We start from the raw sequence: 19,452 nt of genomic DNA on the forward strand, positions 1-19,452 counted from the left end.
ACAGTGATGATGAAACGGGGGCACCACGGGCTGTTCTCATCTCTGCTTCTTCCCCGAAATGTGTGGTATCCCTCTCCCCTGTCTCTCCCCAACTCCTCCCTCCTTTGTGAGGCCTCCTGACAGCTGATGCAGGAAGCCTTAGAGCAGCCTGTCCTTGGCCTCCCGTGGGAGCTGACAGTTGTCAGAGCTGGAGTTAGAGTCCCCACGGACAAGGAGGACTGGGCATCATTGCTGTTGGGTGACAGCTTGAGGCAGCTACAGAGCTTGTCTTATTCAGGCTCCAGCAAGAAGGTGACAGCTGAGCCAGGAGAGCAGAGACTACATGTACTAGGTTTCCGGAACCCACCCCCTGACCCCTGCTGGGCTGTCGCCTGGACTTACTTTCAGTCGAGCAACCCTGGGTTGTGCTCCCCTGTCTGGAGGGCCCTTGGTGGTGTATCTTGGAAGGGTTTGGGGCTCACACAAAGCTGCCACACGTATCAGGTTCAGAGAGTCTGCCTACCGGATTTTTCAAGTTCAGGACTTGGCAATGGGATTGGCGCATAGTAGGTATTCAGTAAATGTATTTGGAATGAAAAAATAAGTGAGTAGGCCTGGCATGGTGGTTTACACCTATAATCCCAACACATCGGGAAGCTGAAACGGGAGAGCTGCTCGAGGCCAGGATTTCAAGAACAGCCTGAGCAACATGGCAGGACCCTGTCTCTACCAAAAATTTTAAAAAATAGCCAGCTGTGGTGGCATGGGCCTTTAATCCGGGTACTAGGAAGGCTAAGGCAGGAGGATTTCTTGAGCCCAGGTATTCAAGGCTGCAGGGAGCTATGGGTGACAGCATGAGACTCTCATCTGTAAAAAAAATAAAGATAAAAAATAAAAGAGCAAATGAATTTCCACAAAATGACTAGGGCTCCACAGGCTCCCATTAAAAAGTAGACTCTACCATTGATGGAAAAGAAGTCCCAGCAGCCCCATGTCCTTGCGCCCTCTTCCTCATCCCGGAGGCTGTGCTTCTCCGCTGTAGATGCTGGAGGCTGGAATCTCTAGATCACAGTTTGTACTTTCAGCTGATTTGCCAAATTGCTCGGCAAAGACTCCATACTGATTCGGGTCCCACCCTGAGCTGCTCAGTCTCTCTGCACTTCAGTTTCCCCCCTGGTGGGCTGGAGTAACAATGCTCACTTGCAGTGTAGGAGGCAAGAGCTGCTGTGCCTGGGGAAGTACCCAGCACAGGTCTTGGAAGGTCAGAGCCAACCAGCAAGGTGCTGCAGCTGCTCATTCAGTCCACAACATCTGCAAAACCAGCCCAGCTGGCTTTTGTTCTTGAGAAGCTTGGTCCCTGTGGGCTCATACCTGCTTGCCTTAGCACTGGTCCCTGTGGGCTCATACCTGCTTGCCTTAGCACTGATCCTTGTGGGCTCATACCTGCTTGCCTTAGCACTGGTCCCTGTGGGCTCATACCTGCTTGCCTTAGCACTGGTCCCTGTGGGCTCATACCTGCTTGCCTTAGCACTGGTCCCTGTGGGCTCATACCTGCTTGCCTTAGCACTGGTCCCTGTGGCCTCATACCTGCTTGCCTTAGCACAGTAAGAAGCACAAGGGCCTTGACAGCCAAAGGCATGGTCAGCGCCCTCTGTCTGGTTAGGGAAAAGGTCATGTCTGGCAATCAGGGATCAGGGGGGATGGTCAGCTCTGGTCTCTGGGCTCTTTACCTGGGCTGCTCAGTTGATGTGTCCTAAGTGCAGAGGTGGGGAGAATATCATTCTGTGCAGACAAGTGTGTGCAGAAGAGGCACCACACCTGGGCATATGCAAGGGGAGAAGTGGCCTGAGCAGGCATGGTGAGTGGGGCAGGGGGGGAGGGAGGGCTTGGAAGTCACTAGCTGCCAGATGGGAGCTGGGGGTGCATGCAGACCCAAGCTTGGCCTTCATCATGAAGCTTGCGGAGTGCTTGGTGCTGAGGACGCACGACAAAGGCGTGGAAGAGCCCCGTCTGTTAATCTAACAGACAGGGAAGGCGATTTGAGATCATGAGGGTGCAGCAGAGGCAACAGGGCCCCAGGGGCCCTTCCAACCGGTGCAGAAACCATCAGGACCCTGTGCCTCTAGCCACTAACCCTTTTCCTTCTGCTTTTGAGTTTCCTGCATAGTGGAAGGTGGGTTTTCAGGCTCTCTGAAATGTAGTCATCCATTTTCTCACCTGCCAGGGTCTGGCAAGAGAACAAAGCTACCTAAACAGATTCTGGTGGTTCAGGGGGACATGTGCCAGATGCTGCACAGAGGGGTAAAGCCCCATTCACGCCGCTTAGTCTGAGGAGGTGCTGTGGCGTCTGCATCCTGAGTGCGAGAAGGGCCCTCATGGTGTTCCGTGAGCTTGTGAGGCTGCAGGCAGGGGCACCACACCGAGACGTTGTAATTGTGCCTGCCCATGTTTGCAGGGGGGCGCAGTGCAGGGTGATAGCCCAAGACTTCTGTTGTGGTACCCGCTGTGCCTTCTGGGTCCATGCCTCCTCTGCCGGGGTCTCCCCCTTCCTCATCATGTAGGGATGCCTAGGGCCCTGATGATGATCAGGGGTTATGGTCAGCTCTGGCCTCTGGGCTCTTTACCTGGGCTGCTCATCTGTGCTGGACCCCCACCCAGTCCAGGTCCTGTGCTTTACAGACTCTCCCTGTCTGCTGCCAGCTAGTCCCACCCAACTAGCATAGTAGGGAGCTGCTGGAGCCCACCCTTAGGGCACCACCTCAGAACCATTCATTGGCGTAACACTCCTCCCATTCCTAACCACCTGCTTAGGGACCATTTTGGGGGTTGGACTCTGCTCTTAGAATGTGGCCTTGTCTCAATGGGGAGCAGGGCCCAGAGACCTCAGGGACTATCTGTGTCTGACACTAACAGTAAGAGGCAGCCGCGTGGATGGGGCTTGTCACCCCAGGTCTGACCAGCCTCTCCTCTGCTGCCCCAGCTCCTATAGCAGATCCCCCTTGCCCTGGCCCGTCCCCCTTCTCCTCGGCCATGGCCCCCTCCTGTCCAAGGTGGCATTTTCCCTTTTTCTTTCCCTTGATCAAAATGGCTACAGGGCAGCAGAAGAATATGACTTAGAGGGGGGCATAAAAATGTAATGTTATCAGATTACATGGTGGTACCCAGATGGCTCCAGGTGACCAGGCTAGAGTCACAGGGCAGGGGCCCCACAGGCCCTGAGACTGACGGGGTGAGGGTGATACCAGGGCTGGAGGTGGCACAAGGTCTGGCTCTTTCCCTGAAACGAGACTCCATGAGGAGGACCTGGGAAAGCCCCCAGGGACCTGGGGGACTTGGGAAAGGAACAAGCTCAGCAAACATCCTGGAGGTGCTGAGTCGCTGTCGCCACTACCAGCAGGAATCAGAAGCCCTGCTGCTGGCCGCCTCTCCCATGGCAGCTGAGGGGCCCCTGGGGGACAATGAGCCCTAGCCTGCGGCCTCAGCTGTCTGTCCTTCTGCAGCCTTTGGCCACCGCAGTGATGACTTCCCCTGTTGGCAGCATTATCCCTGTCAGGGGCTATGAAGACCCCAGCCCTGGTTCTGGCTTCCTCTGGGTGCCAGTAGCAAGTGGCCCTCAGAATCTGAGAGCATTGTGACTTAGCTGGTGCAAAAAGAGGAAACTCAGTGGTAGCGGCAGAGCTGGCAGGAAAAGACGTCAATTAGCCAAGTTTTGTTTTATAGCACAAGCATAAATTGATAAGCAGAAAGACGTTTATAAGCAAATAGAGCACCTCTAAGAACGGCGTGGGGCTCCTCCTGGGGAACGCGACGCACCCCTTACAGACTTTCCCCCTTGCATTTGTTCCCCAGTTCGTAGCTTTGCTGCACCTACTTTAATGTTTATGCGTCTCTGAACTCATGTTTATGTATCTTGGGAAGTGCTGACTTCTGGAAGTCTCAGTTTTCTCGTGTATTTGCTGATTGGTTCACCTAGGGTCTTGGTTAAGCTGACTCTATAGTACTCTTAACTAACTTCTCCTTTGGAGAGTCTCCAAAATATTACTAGAGCATTGATTAGTCATGGGTTGCTGGCTCACTTTCTCTTTAAAAAGTTTCTACTCATCAAGCCCTCTGTGGGGGCTGAGACTGACGGGAGGAGGTGGTGGGGGTCTTAGGAGTTGAGCTTTGCCTGAATGTTAAAGCTTTCTAACCACAGTCGTGGCTAGTTCTGCTTTTGCAGTAGCCCAGCCTAGTCCATCTCCTTCCTCCCATGTCCAGGCTGAGGAGCTGTTTCCTGTCTCAGCCATTGCCCACTCTCCTTTTTCTTCTTACCCTGTTCCCTACCTGTCCCTAACAAGCTGTCCTAATGCATCATTGGTTGGTGAGCCGGAAGGTCAGGCCCCATGTGGTGGCGTGGCTGTCCATTTCCCCATGGTGGGCTGGCAAGGACTACTCCAGGACTGGGCCATGGTGGTGGCCAGGAGAGCTCAGGGTGGGTGAACAGTAAAGCCCAGATGGGCCATTTGTGTTCGGATCCTGGAGAAATAGCGCATGGTATTTGGCCCTCCTGGAATTTGAAGACAACTCTATTGAGCTTATATTACCAAGACACACTGGGGATTTTGCGGGATGCTTTGAACACATGGCTGTAGTCAGTCCTAGCAATAGCTCTGAGAGGCAAGGAGTATTATTAGCTCCGTTTTACAAGTGAGGAAACTGAGGCCCAAACAGGTTAAGTAACTGGCCCCAAGTTACCAGGCAGGGTTGTGGCACAGCCCAGGCTGGAACCCATGCAATTTAACACATGCAAATTCTGGGGATGGGGAAGGGCAGCTTCTTGCATTTATTGGCACGAATGTGGCAAAATTTTTAAGGCAACCTTGTTTTTTCAACATGCTGTGCTGGTGGTGTGCAGGGAATGTGTGTGGAGCCTCCCCTGGATTCTGGCATTGAGTAACTTGCCTGGGTGGTGGAGGAGGCCCATCCCCACCCTGGGGCATCTGCGGAACTAACCCCAGGGCCTGCATAGATGTCATCTGAAGAGTGGGTCACGTGCTCTTTGTAGATGCAGTCTTGTCCCTGGTGTTGAAGGAGGGGGTCTGACAGCCTCTTTTCCGTGTGTGGCGTGACCTGAGTAATTCTGATGCCACCTGTTTGCATCTCCTGATGGTTTGATGTCTTGAGTGGTGGCGAGGGTTGCTTCTGAAGCATTTGCTGAGAAATGAGAGATTGAGGAAGGTCTGCAGAGGGATGTTTATTGTCGTGGTAAGAGCAGGCTTTTGCGGCCAGGTAGGCACCTTGAGAGACACACAGTGAAAATCTTCCTCCCTGGAGGCCGGCAGTCCTCTCTCCTCTGGCTTTGGCTGCACCCTTTTCCCTGCCTGCACCCTGGTGGCCCAAGCCTGGCCTCCTGAAGGGCCCTGGAGAGAATACCTCAGGGGTTCCCAGAAAAGCCACCAGGCGGGCTGTGCCCTCCCCCAGCAGGGGCTCACTGTGGACTCCTGAGGCCTGATTGCTTTCCCATGGGGTTCTGCCAGGTGGCCTGTAACTGCCCATGGGTCAGCCCAGTGGAGTGGGGACTTTCCTGAAGGCTGGGGGAGGTTGGGGTAGGGAGCCCCATCTTCTAGACCAGGTCCTACTTTCTGTGCCCTTCTCCCCCTTGGCAGAGGAGAAAGTCACATCTGCCTGCAGCTTCAGGCCACCTCTCAGGGCTCACAGAGAGTCCCCTGGAGCTCTGTCACTGTCATGTCTAACTTTCACATTGTCATGTGGAGCCACCGCCTTTCTTATTTGTATTCCAGAGCAGAAACTTGGCTGCATCTTTGCATAAGCAAAAGGCGCATTACAGTGTATTTCCCCAAACAAGAGAGCCCCTGGCCGCTCCACACAGAGAATGGCTGCAGCTTGGAACATTTCCCCCCAAGGTTTAAAGATTCCAGAATCAATTTCTCAGACAGGGCTCAAGGACATTGTCCCTGGGCTTTTCCTCCCACTGTGGTCTGGAAAGGACAGCAGCTCCTCCCCAAAACACTGACCTGGGGGTGGTTGATGGGGCTGGGGAGAGGAGGCACTTAGCTGGGGGCCTCCCTCTCTCATCACACTGGCCTGTGCTGGGTCTCACATTACGCCCATTTAAGCTTGTTCCTTGTTCCCCGTTCCCCAAAGCTATTTGCTCATTCAGTGAAAATCCCTCTGTGAGTCTCTCCTGTGGACTGGAGGCTGCTGGGAACAACTGTGCTAGGGAGCAGCTGCCAGTGCAAAGGCCCTGAGTGGGGACAGGGAGCCAGTGAGAAGGGCCAGCCCCTCCCAGCCCACCCTGGGGTGGGGAGAGCTTAAGCAAGGGAGTCACTGCCTCCCTCCTTTGACACCTATGACTTTTTTTTTTTTATATATGTTCTTTAGATATATAAAGAATTCAGAGGCTGGAGAGAGAGGGAGAATGGGAATTCCAGGCATGAGCTGACACACGGGCAGCAGGAGAGGATAGCCAGGCTTTGGAGAAGGTGGGCTGAACTGTCGGGAGTGAGGATTCCATGCAGGAAAGTAGCGGAAGTGGGGCCTGGAGAGGCAGCAGGGGTAGCATGGAGAAGGCCTTGAGCCCTAGGCTGAGGGGCTTCTGCTTCTGAAGGCACTGGGGAGCCATTGAGGGTTTTAGACAGAGGAAGGAGGAAGTCAGAGCTGTTCTGCATGGAGACCACAGTGAAAGATGGTGAGCACATTGTGGGGCAGAACGAAGTGGGGCAGCCACTGGGGAGCACCTGCCACTTGTGCTCCTGTCTGGGAAGTGAGGTGGATGGGGCCAGTGGAAGAGGGCTGGAAGGGAGGCGTTTCGAGACCGCAGTCTGTCTTCTCTTGTTCTTTTTGCCACGTCTTCCAGTTCTCTGCTTAGCAGAAATGTTGAGCTGTGTCCCTATCGAGGAAACGCATGTTTCATTGGGAATTGTACTAATTACTCCCAGGGGTCCCTAAGCCCGGGTGGTCCCTGCAGGCTTCCGGCCAAGGCTGGCACAGCTGACTGTAAAGTCTCACCTGTGGCTCAGCAGCATCCTGTGGGGAGCAGACGCAGCAGACTCAGGGGACAGTGGTGATTTCACAGCCCCTCAAAAAGCAGGTGGAGCCCTGGTGTGGGGAAGGGAACACAACAGGGCTCATTCTTTAGGCCAGCTGAGGGCAGGGCATGGTGGGGAACTCCAATATCTCACATGCCCCACAAACCCTGCATTCCTATAATTTCTATTCCCAAAATATCAAAATACAGGGATTGGAAAGCCAGAGGGCAAGGGGGGTTGGGGTTTATGGTTTGGCTTTATCATACTCAGGGGCAAGAAGATCACCCAGGCTGGCCAGCGGTCTCCAGCCATGGCACCCAGTGAGGGTCCTGCCCACTGGGAGGGGACTGCTGAGGCCTGGCCTGGGGGAAGTGGGAGAAAGGTGAGGTCTCCTGAGTAGTATTCCAGGCCTGGTTGGCGACCATTGAGAGGTGCTGGTGTTCTACAGCAAGGCTGGGGCACAGCCTGGCTCAGCCTTGTTTCACAGAGAGGAGATGTCCCTGGAAAGCTGTGTGAGCTGCCCTGGCGGGAATGCACACTACAGTTGAAGGCTGCCCTGGTGGCGGGCAGGAAGCCATCATGAGTGGGCGCTGGCTGCTGGCTAGAAGAGGCCTGGCCTCATCCTCCTTGGCTGTCTGTAGGAAGCATTCCCAAACGTGCCCTCTACTTTCCTGTGCAGCCCAGGGGAACCCAGGTGGTCTCTGAATCACCCGAGGCTTCCAGAGGCCAAGGTTGAGGGCTCCCAGCCTAGTAGGCAGGGGCTGGCTGTGGGGGGCAGCTGCAGGGTGGAGCTTCCCCAGCACAAGGCTCAGCAGCTTGGTGCATCGTATCCTGTCCCAAATCAGAAAGTAAGGTCAGATCTACCCAATGTCCAAGAGACGTAAGACCCCCTGCTCAGGATGCACGCAGCTGCCCTTGGCCCCAGAGGTAGGCCCAGAAGAGTGGGAGAAGGGCCAGGAGTGGCCAGAACCAGGAGGCCAGAACCTGTGTCTTCCCCCTCCTCCCTGGGCACAGCAGGCTAGTCCCTCCCAGAGCCTCAGGTGCCCACTGCTCTGTCCAGGTTCCTGACCTCACCCTCGGCTGAGTTTGCTGCCCCTCAGAGGGACTGTGACCTCAACTCAGAAATCTACAGTCACAAGCCTACCAGACCAGCACAACACTTGCCTTCCTAGAGGTCCTGAGAAGTGCGGTTCAAGCACGGGCTTCAGAGTGGCCTCGTGCCAGGGATGCTCTGAGAGGTGATCCCCAGATAATGCTCTCTCTCCTGGCTCCATGCAGAGCACAGACGGGCAGCCTGCACTTATCCGCTGAAGGGATGGAACCAGGCAAGCTTCTCTGTCCCAGGGAACCTGTGATTACCCCCTCACTGCCAACTCCATTATCACGCCACCCCTCTCTCCCTCCTCTCCACCCATCTCCAAACCTGAACCCTGTAACCCTACATTCTGTCCCTTCAATCTACTTCCCACTAGGGAGCCAGAGTTATCTTTGTAAATGCAGTGGCATTATCCTTCCCTCTGTGTCCACCCATGGCTCTCGGAGTAGGTTTGGGGTTCCCCCTGACATGCATGGTCCCCCAACCTCCTCTTGTGGACTTCCCCACCCCATCCCCTCTGTTCTTGGCCCCACTGCCCCGACCCCAGGATCTTTGCACGTGCCGCTTCCTCTGCCGGGACCACCATCCCCACACTGCTGAGTGAACTCGTTTCTCAGCTCTCACATGGAGCCACACCCTTGGGGGTCCCAGGTCACCTGGGCAGCATCCCCATCAGTGTGCCCTCTACTTCCCTGCCTTTCTTTCCAGGCCTGATCCTTGGCCAGTGATTGTGGAGCTGGTCATGTTGCTCTGGTGCTCCTCTTCACCTCCTTATGGGAGGGGCCAGCTCTGCGCTGAGCACTAACGCTGGTCCGTGGTGCTCAGGCCCCTGGAGAGGGACAGGCCAGGCCAGTTGGCCCGGGGTGTGGTGGGCTCCTCAAGCAGCTGGAGAGGCTTGGTTTAAGTCTCATTAAGGACCTCTGAGTGCCTATCGCTGGGCTGGAGAGGTCTGGGAGCAGGGTGGGGTCACTGTTTACACACCAAGGCTCAAACGTGGGGAAAAATGCAAGTTTCTTTAGTTCTGATATCTGAGGCTGCCTTTACCCTAGGCCCCAGATTCCAGATAGAAGGAAAACTGTAACCAGTCTCTTCCCATTTAAAATCCCTTATCTTAGTGTGCCTGGGCTGGTGTCACAAGTATCACAGACTGGGCAGCCTAAACAGCGGTCATCTATTTCTCCTGTTTCTGGAGACTGGAGTGCCAGCAGATTCGGGTCCTCAGTGAGAATCCCCTTCCCACTCAGCAGATAGCCACCTTCTCGCTGTGTCCTCATGACGCAGAGAGAGGAAGCCAGCTCTCTGGTGTCTCTTCAGGACCCCCACCCTGTCATAGGGGCCTCACCCTCATGGACTCATCTAACCCTAAGCACCTCTCAATGGCGCCATCCCAGGCTGAGGACCAGCGGGGGTCATTAGGGGTTTGTACCCTCTGTAGTGGCTGTGCAAACAGGCCTGCCCTCTTCCCATGCAGGACAGCCCCCCGCTACTCTGCCCACATGTTCCTGAGGTACTGGAGCCCTGTCACCTGCTGTACGTAGCTAGGAGCTGGGCGCCCTCTCAGGTCTATTTCTACTGCAGCCTGCTGTGTTCCCCCTGGGCTCTCTGAAGCCACCTCTCCTGGGATGAACCTGTCCCCTCCCAGGTCTCAGGCAGCAGCTGGGGGCTCAATCGAGCTCCCTCTGCTTTTCCTTTCCTCTTAATATCAGGCTGTTCTGTGCACTCCCTGCCCCTCCCCGCATTAGAGGTGTGATCCTGGGAGTGGAAAGGGCTGGAGAGAAGTTTCGCCTTCACCCCACCTGTCTCTTCGCCTCTGCCCTGCCCGTCGTCCCCCCCCAACCCCGGTCACATTTAGACATCGCGATTCCGTGGAACTCCTGGCCAGGCTTTGCTCATGATAGACAAAGAGTGAAAAAAACTCTTTCTCTTGTAAGGAAAAAAACTGGCTTTTAAGGCTGTTATCTCAGCATGGACTGAAAAACCTAGTCTGGTCCTCAAAGCTGGGCAAGGACATCTGTAGCCAGGGCCTCGCGGGGAGCGCAGGCCTGGTGGCAGTGTAGCTGTACAGGTGCCCTCTGCCTCCTTGTCTACACCAACATCGTCCCTTCACACACGTGTGGAAATTTCATCCTCACAGCAGCTTCGGGAGCTGGGGCCTATCATCCTTAGTTTACAGGTGTTGGCAAAGCCTCCCAGGGAACCTAGTGCCCCGCCCCAGGAGCTCCACTTTTGTCAGCACAGGTCTCACAGGACAGCCCTGGGCACCCAGCGTCTGCCCTCCCCTGGCTAGTGCCAAGCCTGTAGCAGGAACCATGGTGACCATACACGCTCCCGTGCATGTAATTGGTTGCCCCTCCCTATGGGAAGCTGGGAGGGGGTGGGAGGAACCAAATTTTGCTCAGAGGTAGATTTGCTGGGCAGGAGTTCTTGGGGCTGAATGGTGGCTCCAGCTGGGGCTCCCAGGTCTGCAAGGTCTGCCCTCCAATTGGTGGTGTCTTTATACACAGCAGCGGTGACAGCAGGCCCCAGGCTCCTCGTCTGGTCTGCCCCGCATGCCTGTCCATCTTATCCATCATGATTTGATTTCTCTTGTTACCTGTCAGGTTTCCTGAGGTATCATCCTACAGTTTGTAAGTACCAATTACTGTTGCTCAGATGGAGACTCTAAAAATTGGAGTGCAGAGAGCCCAGGTACTGGCCTGACATGACTGTGGCCGAGCCTGCCGGCCCTGGACACAGCCTGTGCACAGGGAGGGTGCAAGGCCTGTGGTGCCTCTGGGCTCAGCTGTGGCAGGTGCAGAGGGCTTAGCCTCTCAGCCTGCATTCCCTGAGCACTTGCTGTGTGCTGTTGTGCCCTGGGGCCTAGGCATATGGGCAGGAACATGCAGGTGAGAGCGCAACCCCAGACTGAGGGGACGTAGAGGACTGGAGAAGCAGCAGCTGTAGTGTTTGCTGAGGAGCAGATCAGACTGGGAGGCCCTTCCTTAAGGAAGTGACAGCTAGGTTGGCCTTAAGGAGGAGCTATTCCACGGGATCCCAGGTGTATGGTGGGCAGCTGGGTGGTGTCACTGGGGAGGAGGCCTCTAAAAGTCCCAGTCCTGATTAATCCGACCTGTATTCTGGAAAGTCACGCTGGCTGTGCTGTGTGGAAGGGGCTGCCTGGTGATCCCCTTTTTGGGGCCACAGACCCACCCCTTTGACAACTGGTGAAGCCCAGGGCACCTGCTCAGAATGTTTATAAATGCAAAAAATAAAACACATGTAAGAATTAAATAGTAATAAAATGCAGAGAAAGGCAATTATCTGAGAGAACGGGGAAGCGCTTTTGTGATGTTCTCCTATTTGCTCTGTATTAGAACATTAAAAAATTACACCTGGTGGTGGGTCTAAAAGGGCCCCCATTTCCAAGTAGCAATGCATGTGGGGTAAACTCTGGCACCTCCAGCAGCAGGTGTGTTGTGCTTCTTCAGGGCCTTTGTCCATGTTCGTCCTTGAAGGAAAGGCCACTTGTAGTCAGCAGGTGCAGAACATACGGGGGCAGTTTTCCTGACCATGTCCAGCTTCCTGGTGAGGAATCCCTGGGCAGGGGGCAGGGTTGCTCAGGAGGGGCCGCTGGAGCCCAGGCAGGTGGTGGCAGCTCACTGGATGTGGGGGAGGAGGGAAATGGACCTAGAAGTGGTTTGATGTTGATGGCAATGCTGGGTGTAGAGCGTGGGAAGAGGAAGGAGTGGGGTTGGGGTCCTGGGGCTCTGGCCTGGGTGCCCCCTGGGTGGAGGTCCCACTAGCAAAGCCCGAGCTGGTCCTTGGGCCCATGGTTCCTGCTGACGCCTCCCTGATTGTTTTTCAGGTCAATGAAATCTATCATGACGAGTCCCTGGGGGCCCACATCAACGTCGTCCTGGTGCGGATCATCCTGCTGAGCTACGGGAAGGTCAGTGAGGACCATGGGCCGGGCCGGGCCTGCCGGACACACCAGAGCCTCCACCCATGGGGATGCATGGGACCTCCCTGGAGGATGTTTGTGTTTGCCAAGGCCACACTGCCTCTCTGCATCGCCCTAGACCCCACTCTCCCTTTCTTCTTTACCCCTTGTTGTAAAATGTAGGTTCTAGGCCAACAGGTCAGGAAACAGCTGCCCCTGGGGAGAAAGCTTGTTACTTACAGACCCAAGGAGGAGTCACACCTGCAGCTGCTGCACCACAAGAGGCCACCTGGGGAGCTCCCGGGTTAGATGGGAGGCAGAGGGAGGGGAACACGGGGAGGAGCCTTCACGTGGTTTCTGCAGGAAGGACTAGAGCAGGAAGGGTAAGCTGGCTTAAGACCGGCCAGTTTGAATAATTTCAGTGGGCTGTGGGGCCTGGGGCTGTCCTGAATTGTCTATTACACAGATATGGGGTGATTAGAACAGGTGTATAGTGACCCAGAGTCAGACTCCAATAACGGAGGTGGTTGAGGATGCAGGCTCTGGATTGACTCATTTGTATTGGGGGAGTGTGCTTGTGGACAAGTTGCTTATCTCTAGGAATTGGCTGGTGCTAGCAGGGGCAGTCCCTCCAGGATCGGCAAGTCTCCAGGTGTCACAAGATCAGGAATTTATGGTTAATACACATCTCCCTTCAACTTCTTCCTGAATCTTAAATCCATGCCCTTCTCTCCTCTGGCCTCAGAGCCTCTGCCCCACCTGGGCCCTTCCCCCTTCCTGCCTCCTCCTACTGTCAGACTTGGAGTCCTCTTTCCTAGCAACGTGTGTGGGCTTATTCATGGGTCCCTGGGTAGAAAGCCTCTGGGGACAATGGCCTGGGATGGAAAAGGGGATGCTTTGTAGAGAGCGATGGTGAGGGAAGAGGAGCCCCATGGTTCAGCCAGGGTGGACTGTGCAAGTGCCAGGCATGTTGGAAGTGCTTACATGGATTAATTTACCTAATCCATAGGGTAGATGGGGAGGTGTGTGCTATGACAGTGCCCATTTCACAGAAAGAACATGGAGGCTCAATGTGATTCAGTGACATGCTCGGGTCAGCGGCCAGGGCAAGGCAGGTTTTTCACTCAGGCATATGAATTCTAGTGTCCATGGTCTGACTACACTCATTCTGTAGAAAATCAAATTGTAGTAAGATCAAAACATCAGATGTGATAATTACATAGAAGGTTAAACTCTTCTGTTCAAAATAAGAGAACCTTGGTCTCAAAAAATAAAATCAAACCACACGCAGCTTAGGAGGCGGTCAATGTAAAAATGACAATGGAGGGCTCGTGGGGCAGAATGAATCCCAGTAAAATCCTTACCCCTGCCAACCCTGTGGCTCTGAAGTGAGGCAGCCACAGGGTGGGTACCAGTTGTGGACCTTTATGCATACCAAAAGAACATAAAATATTCTAAAGCAAAGCATTAATTGGCAAAAATCTAACCGTGGGAGTCTCTTTAATACCCTTTTCAAAGCCTTTAACAGATTAGATATTAAAAAGTATAGAAGTTTGGAACAATACAAATAAAGTTAAATTAGTAGTTACGTTATGTTTTCCTTGCCCTACTACAAAAAAACAAAGAAAGATGCCCTACTACAAAAAAAAACAAAGAAAGATGTACCTTATTTTTGAGCAATCGTAGAGCACTTAAAATAACAAAAATATTTTGGGTGATAAAGAAAATTTCAATGAATTTTATACAACAAAAACTAGGCTCTATTATTTGATTAAATGCCCTAAAACTGGGGGTGGCAGTGGGGGTAGAATATATACACCTAGAAAAATGAAAAAAACTGAAAAAAAAAACCTTATAATAAAAGAGAATATTAAAACTGCAATTACAGACTAAATTTAACAAAAACAAGAATATTACATATCAAATCTTATGGGATATGCCTAAAGCTGTATCAGAGGCAAAATTCACAAACGTTTTCCAGAATTACTTGTGAGAGAATGAAAGCGAAGGAACTCTGTATCCAGCTCCGTGTGTTAGCACAAAACCAAAACCCAAACCCAAAGGAAAGCAAAAAAAAAAATAAAGAAATAATTTAGAAAAAGCAGAAATCAATAAATTAGAAAATAGAAAACAATAGAATCCATCAAGAGGAGAGCTTTGGGAAGAGCAAACCTCTGGCATATTTAATCTAGAAAAAAAGGCAAAAAGCAGCTCGGCTCCTGTGGCTCAAGCGGCTAAGGCGCCAGCCACATACACCTGAGCTGGCATGTTCGAATCCAGCCCAGGCCCACCAAACAACAATGATGGCTGCAACCAAAAAATAGCCGGGTGTTGTGGCGGGTGCCTGTAGTTCCGGCTACTTGGGAGGCTGAGGCAGGAGAATCGCTTGAGCCCAGGAGTTAGAGGTTGCTGTGAGCTATAAAGCCACGGCACTCCACCCAGGGTGATAGCTTGAGGCTCTGTCTAAAAAAAAAAAAGGCAAGAGGCTCAAACTAAACTAAAACACCAAGATGCTTCCCCTGGCAGAAGAGAAAGAACTCAGTGCCATCCTAGGAGTGAGTGGGAGACTTTGTAGTGGGCCAGCTGGGATGCCCCATGGTGACGGGTAGAGGAGGGAAGGTTCAGGGTCCCCTCCGTGGGTCGATAGAGCTAGAAAGCTGTCAGAGCCTCACTGAGGCTTCTTCCCCAGGTTGTGGTGGTGGCCTGTGGATTCCACAGATAGGAGCTAAGTGTGAGCCCTAACTCAGCAATCTGGTTCCAGCAGTCCATGCACAGGCAGGGGGTCTTTGGACTGTCCTATGTGGCTCTCTCTTTGCTCCAGTGAAGTAGTCTGTCAGCATGTCCCCTCTCCTCTGTTCTCTCTGGTCCTCTCCCTCCCTAGGCCAAGTCCTTCTATTCCTGGCCAGGACCCTCTGGTGTCTTAGGAAGCTCAGGCCTTTGGCATGAGAGATGGACACAGTCATATTCCCTTTTGGAAGTTTCCAAAAACGGGAAACTTCTAATCCTGGAGATAGAAAGGGGAGAAAAGACCATCGCAAGGATTGATCTGGGTGCCAGATGGCACCTTACTGTGCTCCTTAGTTGCTCCCATGTTGGTTAAGAAGAAAAATTCAGAAATCATCTAGAGTTAGTTGCTTACCAAAACTTTGGATCTTATTTGGTGTAAAAGTGTCTGTCTCCTTCCTAGTCTCAATACTTAATGGAACAAAGCCTCCTTTATTAGCTGCTTCTTGACAGGCTTTAGGCTAGATTGTCCCTATCCTAAGCCACTTCTTTATCTTTTTCTTTCTTCCTTAACTGCCCCAGGTAGGTAGAAGGACTATGTGACCACAGTCAGAATATTTGCAGAAGAGAGTCAAACCTGAAGGTGAGAATTTGAGGACATCTCTGTCAAGGACCTTGAGATACTGGGGAAATTGAGGATTTCCTGGGAGAAAATGTGAATATTTCCGAGCTAACTCCAAAATACGTGGAACACAGTATAAGTCCCCAAATCATGGAGGGAAGTCAAGTTCTTCACCTTTTCCAAAGTTATTCTAAAATTACCTCTAAATGGAGAGTCAGGTAATCTACTTTTGCCAGTGCATTCTTATTCATTTGCAAGAAATTATTAAGCAAATATAATACAGTACCCTATAAACTCATATATTCTGAAATCTACTCAATTCATTTTTCGCAGTCAATGTGACCTTTAAGCCCCAAACTGCCAAAGGTTGCACATCCAAGACAAAGTACAGAACGTCTCACTTCTAAAAATAGAGGTAAAATTCCCAAGGCAGCAAGAGTTTAATTGAATAATGCATAAAGAGAAACTTCCACCATGATCAAATAGGGCTTATCCTAGGAATGTGGAGATTGTTTAATATCAGGAAATCTATTCATAGAATTCATCACATCAGTTTCCAAATGACAAAACTCATCATCTAAGGCTTCATCATGAAGGGCTTCTATGTGGGAAGTGCTGTGCTAGGTATACGCCCTGACATGGTCGCTGTCCTCAGGGGACCGCTTCCAGAAGGGAGAGGCAGACAGGAGGCAGTTGTAACAGAGAGGCTCAGGGGTGCGAGGGAGTTGGTGCGGGGCAGGGCAGCCCTACTCACAAGGCCAGGGAAAGTGGCTGAAGGAAGTGGCATTTCAGTGAGAAGGTGGGTTCCAGTGAAGAGGAAAGGACCAGCCTAGGGATACCCCAAGTTCAAAGGATGGCAGGGGAGAGAGGGCAGCCCTGGCTGCAGGGAAGAACTCAGGGGTGAGAACTGCACACCCGGTGCCAGAGAAGCCAGAAGGAGAAGACCCCAAGGAGCAGATCTCCTTTGCAAGGAGTTTCGCTTGCCAAGAGGGCAGTTTTAACAAAGAGAGACATGATCTGATGTGCACTTCTAAGACAATCCCTGGCCTCTTGTGCAGAACTGTCAGGTGGGAGCGGTGGCTTAGGAGGATGCCAACACCACCAAGGGGAGGCTGATGGAGGCTAGACTGGACCCATGACTCTGGGGATGGAAAAAGGACAGAGGAGGGCAAATTGAGACAACCTGAGTGAAGGCAAAGGAACTCACCGGTAGAGGGTGATGCTGACCCCTGAGATAGGGAACACGGGAGGAGAAGCTGGGGGAGGGAGAAGCTGGGGGAGGGAGAAGCTGGAGCGGCAAGGATCTGATGAGTTTAGTTGAGACATGCTGAGCTCTAGGTGCCTGGTGCCATCCCAGCTAAGGTGGCCAGGAAGAAGTAGATGTGGGCCTGGAGCCCTGCAGGGACCTCTGGAACATGGAGACAGATGGGAGGTGAGAATTTTATACCCCAGGAGCTTGCTGGGTGCAGGGCGACTGAGTCCCCGGAGCTCCCCTTTGCAGAAGGCACGGGCAGGGCAAGGGGGTGACCGGCTCACAGGGTATCTCTTCATTTTAAAAAATCTGGGAAAACTGGAAACAGATGGTAACATGACAGCTGAAATTTTATTTAAAAGCAGAAAAAGAAACACATTTCAAAGTGTTCTGCACAGTTAATTCTTAGGATATGAATAGATGTTTACATGGGGAAACAGAGGGGTCCCTTGATAAGGTAAGTTTGGGAGATGTAAAGGAAAACAGGCATTCCTGCTGGCAAAATTCTCCAGAGACTTTATTATGAACATGCGCATGGGGAATCTCCAAGAGACAGATAACACACGTAGTCTCTCAAACCGGTTTCTATCTCTTTCTTTTTTGAGTCAGAGTATCACTTTGTTACCCTTGGTAGAGCGCAGTGGCATCACAGCTCACAACAACCTCAAACTCTTGGGCTCAAGTGATCCTCTTGCCTCAGCCTCCTAAGTAGCTGGGACTACAGGCCCCCTCCACAACGCCTGGCTATTTTTAGAGATGAGGTCTCACTCTGGCTCTGACTGGTCTTGAACCTGGGAGCTCAGGCGATCCAACCGTCTCAGCCTCTCAAGTGCTGGGATTACAGGCATGAGCCACTGCCCCTTCCCCTCAAACCTGTTTCTTAAGGGAACCCCTTCCACTCGTAATTAACATTGTACAGAACTTGCCTTGGGACATGCTGCCCTAGAGGCAGCCACAGTCAAATTAGAAACAAAAGAAAACACACATAAACTTGTTACTGGGATTCTTGAAATTCTAGACAGTGTTAATGTGACAGATTATAATTGTTTTCTATTAATTATATATCTGGAAAACTCAAAAGAATCCATTGTAAAACTACGTGTAGCATTAATAAAGGAATTTAGTGACATGGCCAAATATAAGATAATTATACAAAGAAATCAATAACTTCTGTGTAAACCAACAATGCCTTGGGAGTATAATAATAGGGAGGGAAAAGTACCCTTTATGATAGTAACTGAAAATACGAAATACCTGGAATAGTCCTAACAAGACAGACACAGAACTTAGAGGAAGAAAATTGCCAGGGGTTAACAATATGAAGACAGTAAAAATAAATGGAGAGATTGGATATAATAGAGATGTTGATTTTTCCCAGATTAATAACTGGAAATGTGGTGAAATGATTTTAAGATCCATCTAGATGGATGGCTGGAAAAGCTTTGAAAGCCAAGTAAATAGACTAACTGAGAATATCTTGTAAAGGGAAATAATTAAAATAATGCTGTATTTGCATAAGCATTAACAGACCAGTTGAATAAAATAGACTCCTGAAAATACCCCTGTAATAGGTAACCTAATATATGATAAATACAGATAGAACAATTGCGTTATAAATAAATACATGAAGTATCTAACTCTAATAAGTGGTAAATTAAATTTTCGTATGATTAAATATACGCCTATAGAATATTCATTTATTTAAACCACACAAATCAAGAAGAAAATACTGGTTGTCAAGGGCTTACAGAGCATAAATTCCATAGATGGAATTGTAAAGGGGAAGGAAGATTTATTTGAATACTTAAAATATGAAATTGCTGTCCAAAAAACACAGAAGCCAAACAAACAGGAAAACCATTTGCAATATGACAGAGATATCCTAATATATGTAGACCTCCTATAAATCATAGGAAAAACGAAGTTGGCAATAGAAGGAAACAGTTAACAGAAGAAAATATACAAGTGGCTAAAAAAAAAATCTAGAAACATCTAACTTTACTATTAATTAAAGAAATATAATATACCTTTTGTAAAACACCAACACTATTAAGATTAAGAAGAGGGATTCTTTTTTGCTGGTTTGGGTGAATGAAGCAGGCACACTCTTCTGGTATCAATATAAATGTGTACACATTTCTCCAAGGGAATGTAACAATATTTATCAGTGCCCTTTAAAAGGCTCTTGATGTTTGCTCTGACTCTATCCCAAAATGTTATCACAGCTGTGGACCAAGTTTTAGGAATAAGTCATCTGTCCTGGCCTTATTTCTAAATGCAAACAACCCTGATTATCCAATAATAGGGCTCTAGTTAAAATCTGTGGTTCCCAAGCCTCTGGGCTGTGGGCTGGTACGGGTCTGTGGCCTGCACAGCAGAAGGTGAACGAGCAAAGCTTCGCCTGTGTTTATAGCCACTCCATATCACTTGCGTAATCGCCTGAGCTCTGCCACCTGTCAGATCAGCAGTGACATTAGATTCTCCTAAGAGCGTGAACCCTACTGTAAGTTGTGTGTGTGAGGAATCCAGGTTGCACACTTCTTATGAGAATGATGATCTGACTTGGATGTTAGTACTGGGACCATCTAGCTGCAGGAAAATAAGCCCAGGGTTCCCACTGATTCTGTGTTATGCGGAATTGTATAATTATTTAATTGTATATTACAATGTGATAATAATAGGAATAAAGTGCACAATAAGTGTAATGTGCTTGACTTATCCCCAAACCATCCCCCCAATGGAAAAATTGTCTTCCCTGAAACCAATCTCTGGTGCCAAAATAATTTGGGACTACTGAGTTGAATAATAATAAATCTGTGTGGTAGAGTATTA

At 50.9% G+C, this 19,452-nt stretch overlaps 1 protein-coding gene across 3 annotated transcripts in view; it reads left to right on the forward strand.

Annotated features, from left to right (window-relative positions):
- ADAMTS2 (ADAM metallopeptidase with thrombospondin type 1 motif 2) overlaps positions 1 to 19,452 on the forward strand; it is a 230,376-nt gene that overhangs the window by 148,780 nt on the left and 62,144 nt on the right. For all 3 annotated transcript variants that reach the window (XR_008375251.1, XM_053566963.1, XM_053566965.1), the window contains one exon: positions 11,948 to 12,031. Coding sequence is in view for 2 of the 3 variants with exons in the window: in XM_053566963.1 (XP_053422938.1) it covers positions 11,948 to 12,031 (84 nt within the window). In the remaining variant the exon portion in view is untranslated. The remainder of the gene's footprint in view (positions 1 to 11,947; positions 12,032 to 19,452) is intronic.

Source organism: Nycticebus coucang, chromosome 17 (assembly GCF_027406575.1).
Source record: "Nycticebus coucang isolate mNycCou1 chromosome 17, mNycCou1.pri, whole genome shotgun sequence".
Taxonomy (NCBI): Eukaryota; Metazoa; Chordata; class Mammalia; order Primates; family Lorisidae; genus Nycticebus; species Nycticebus coucang.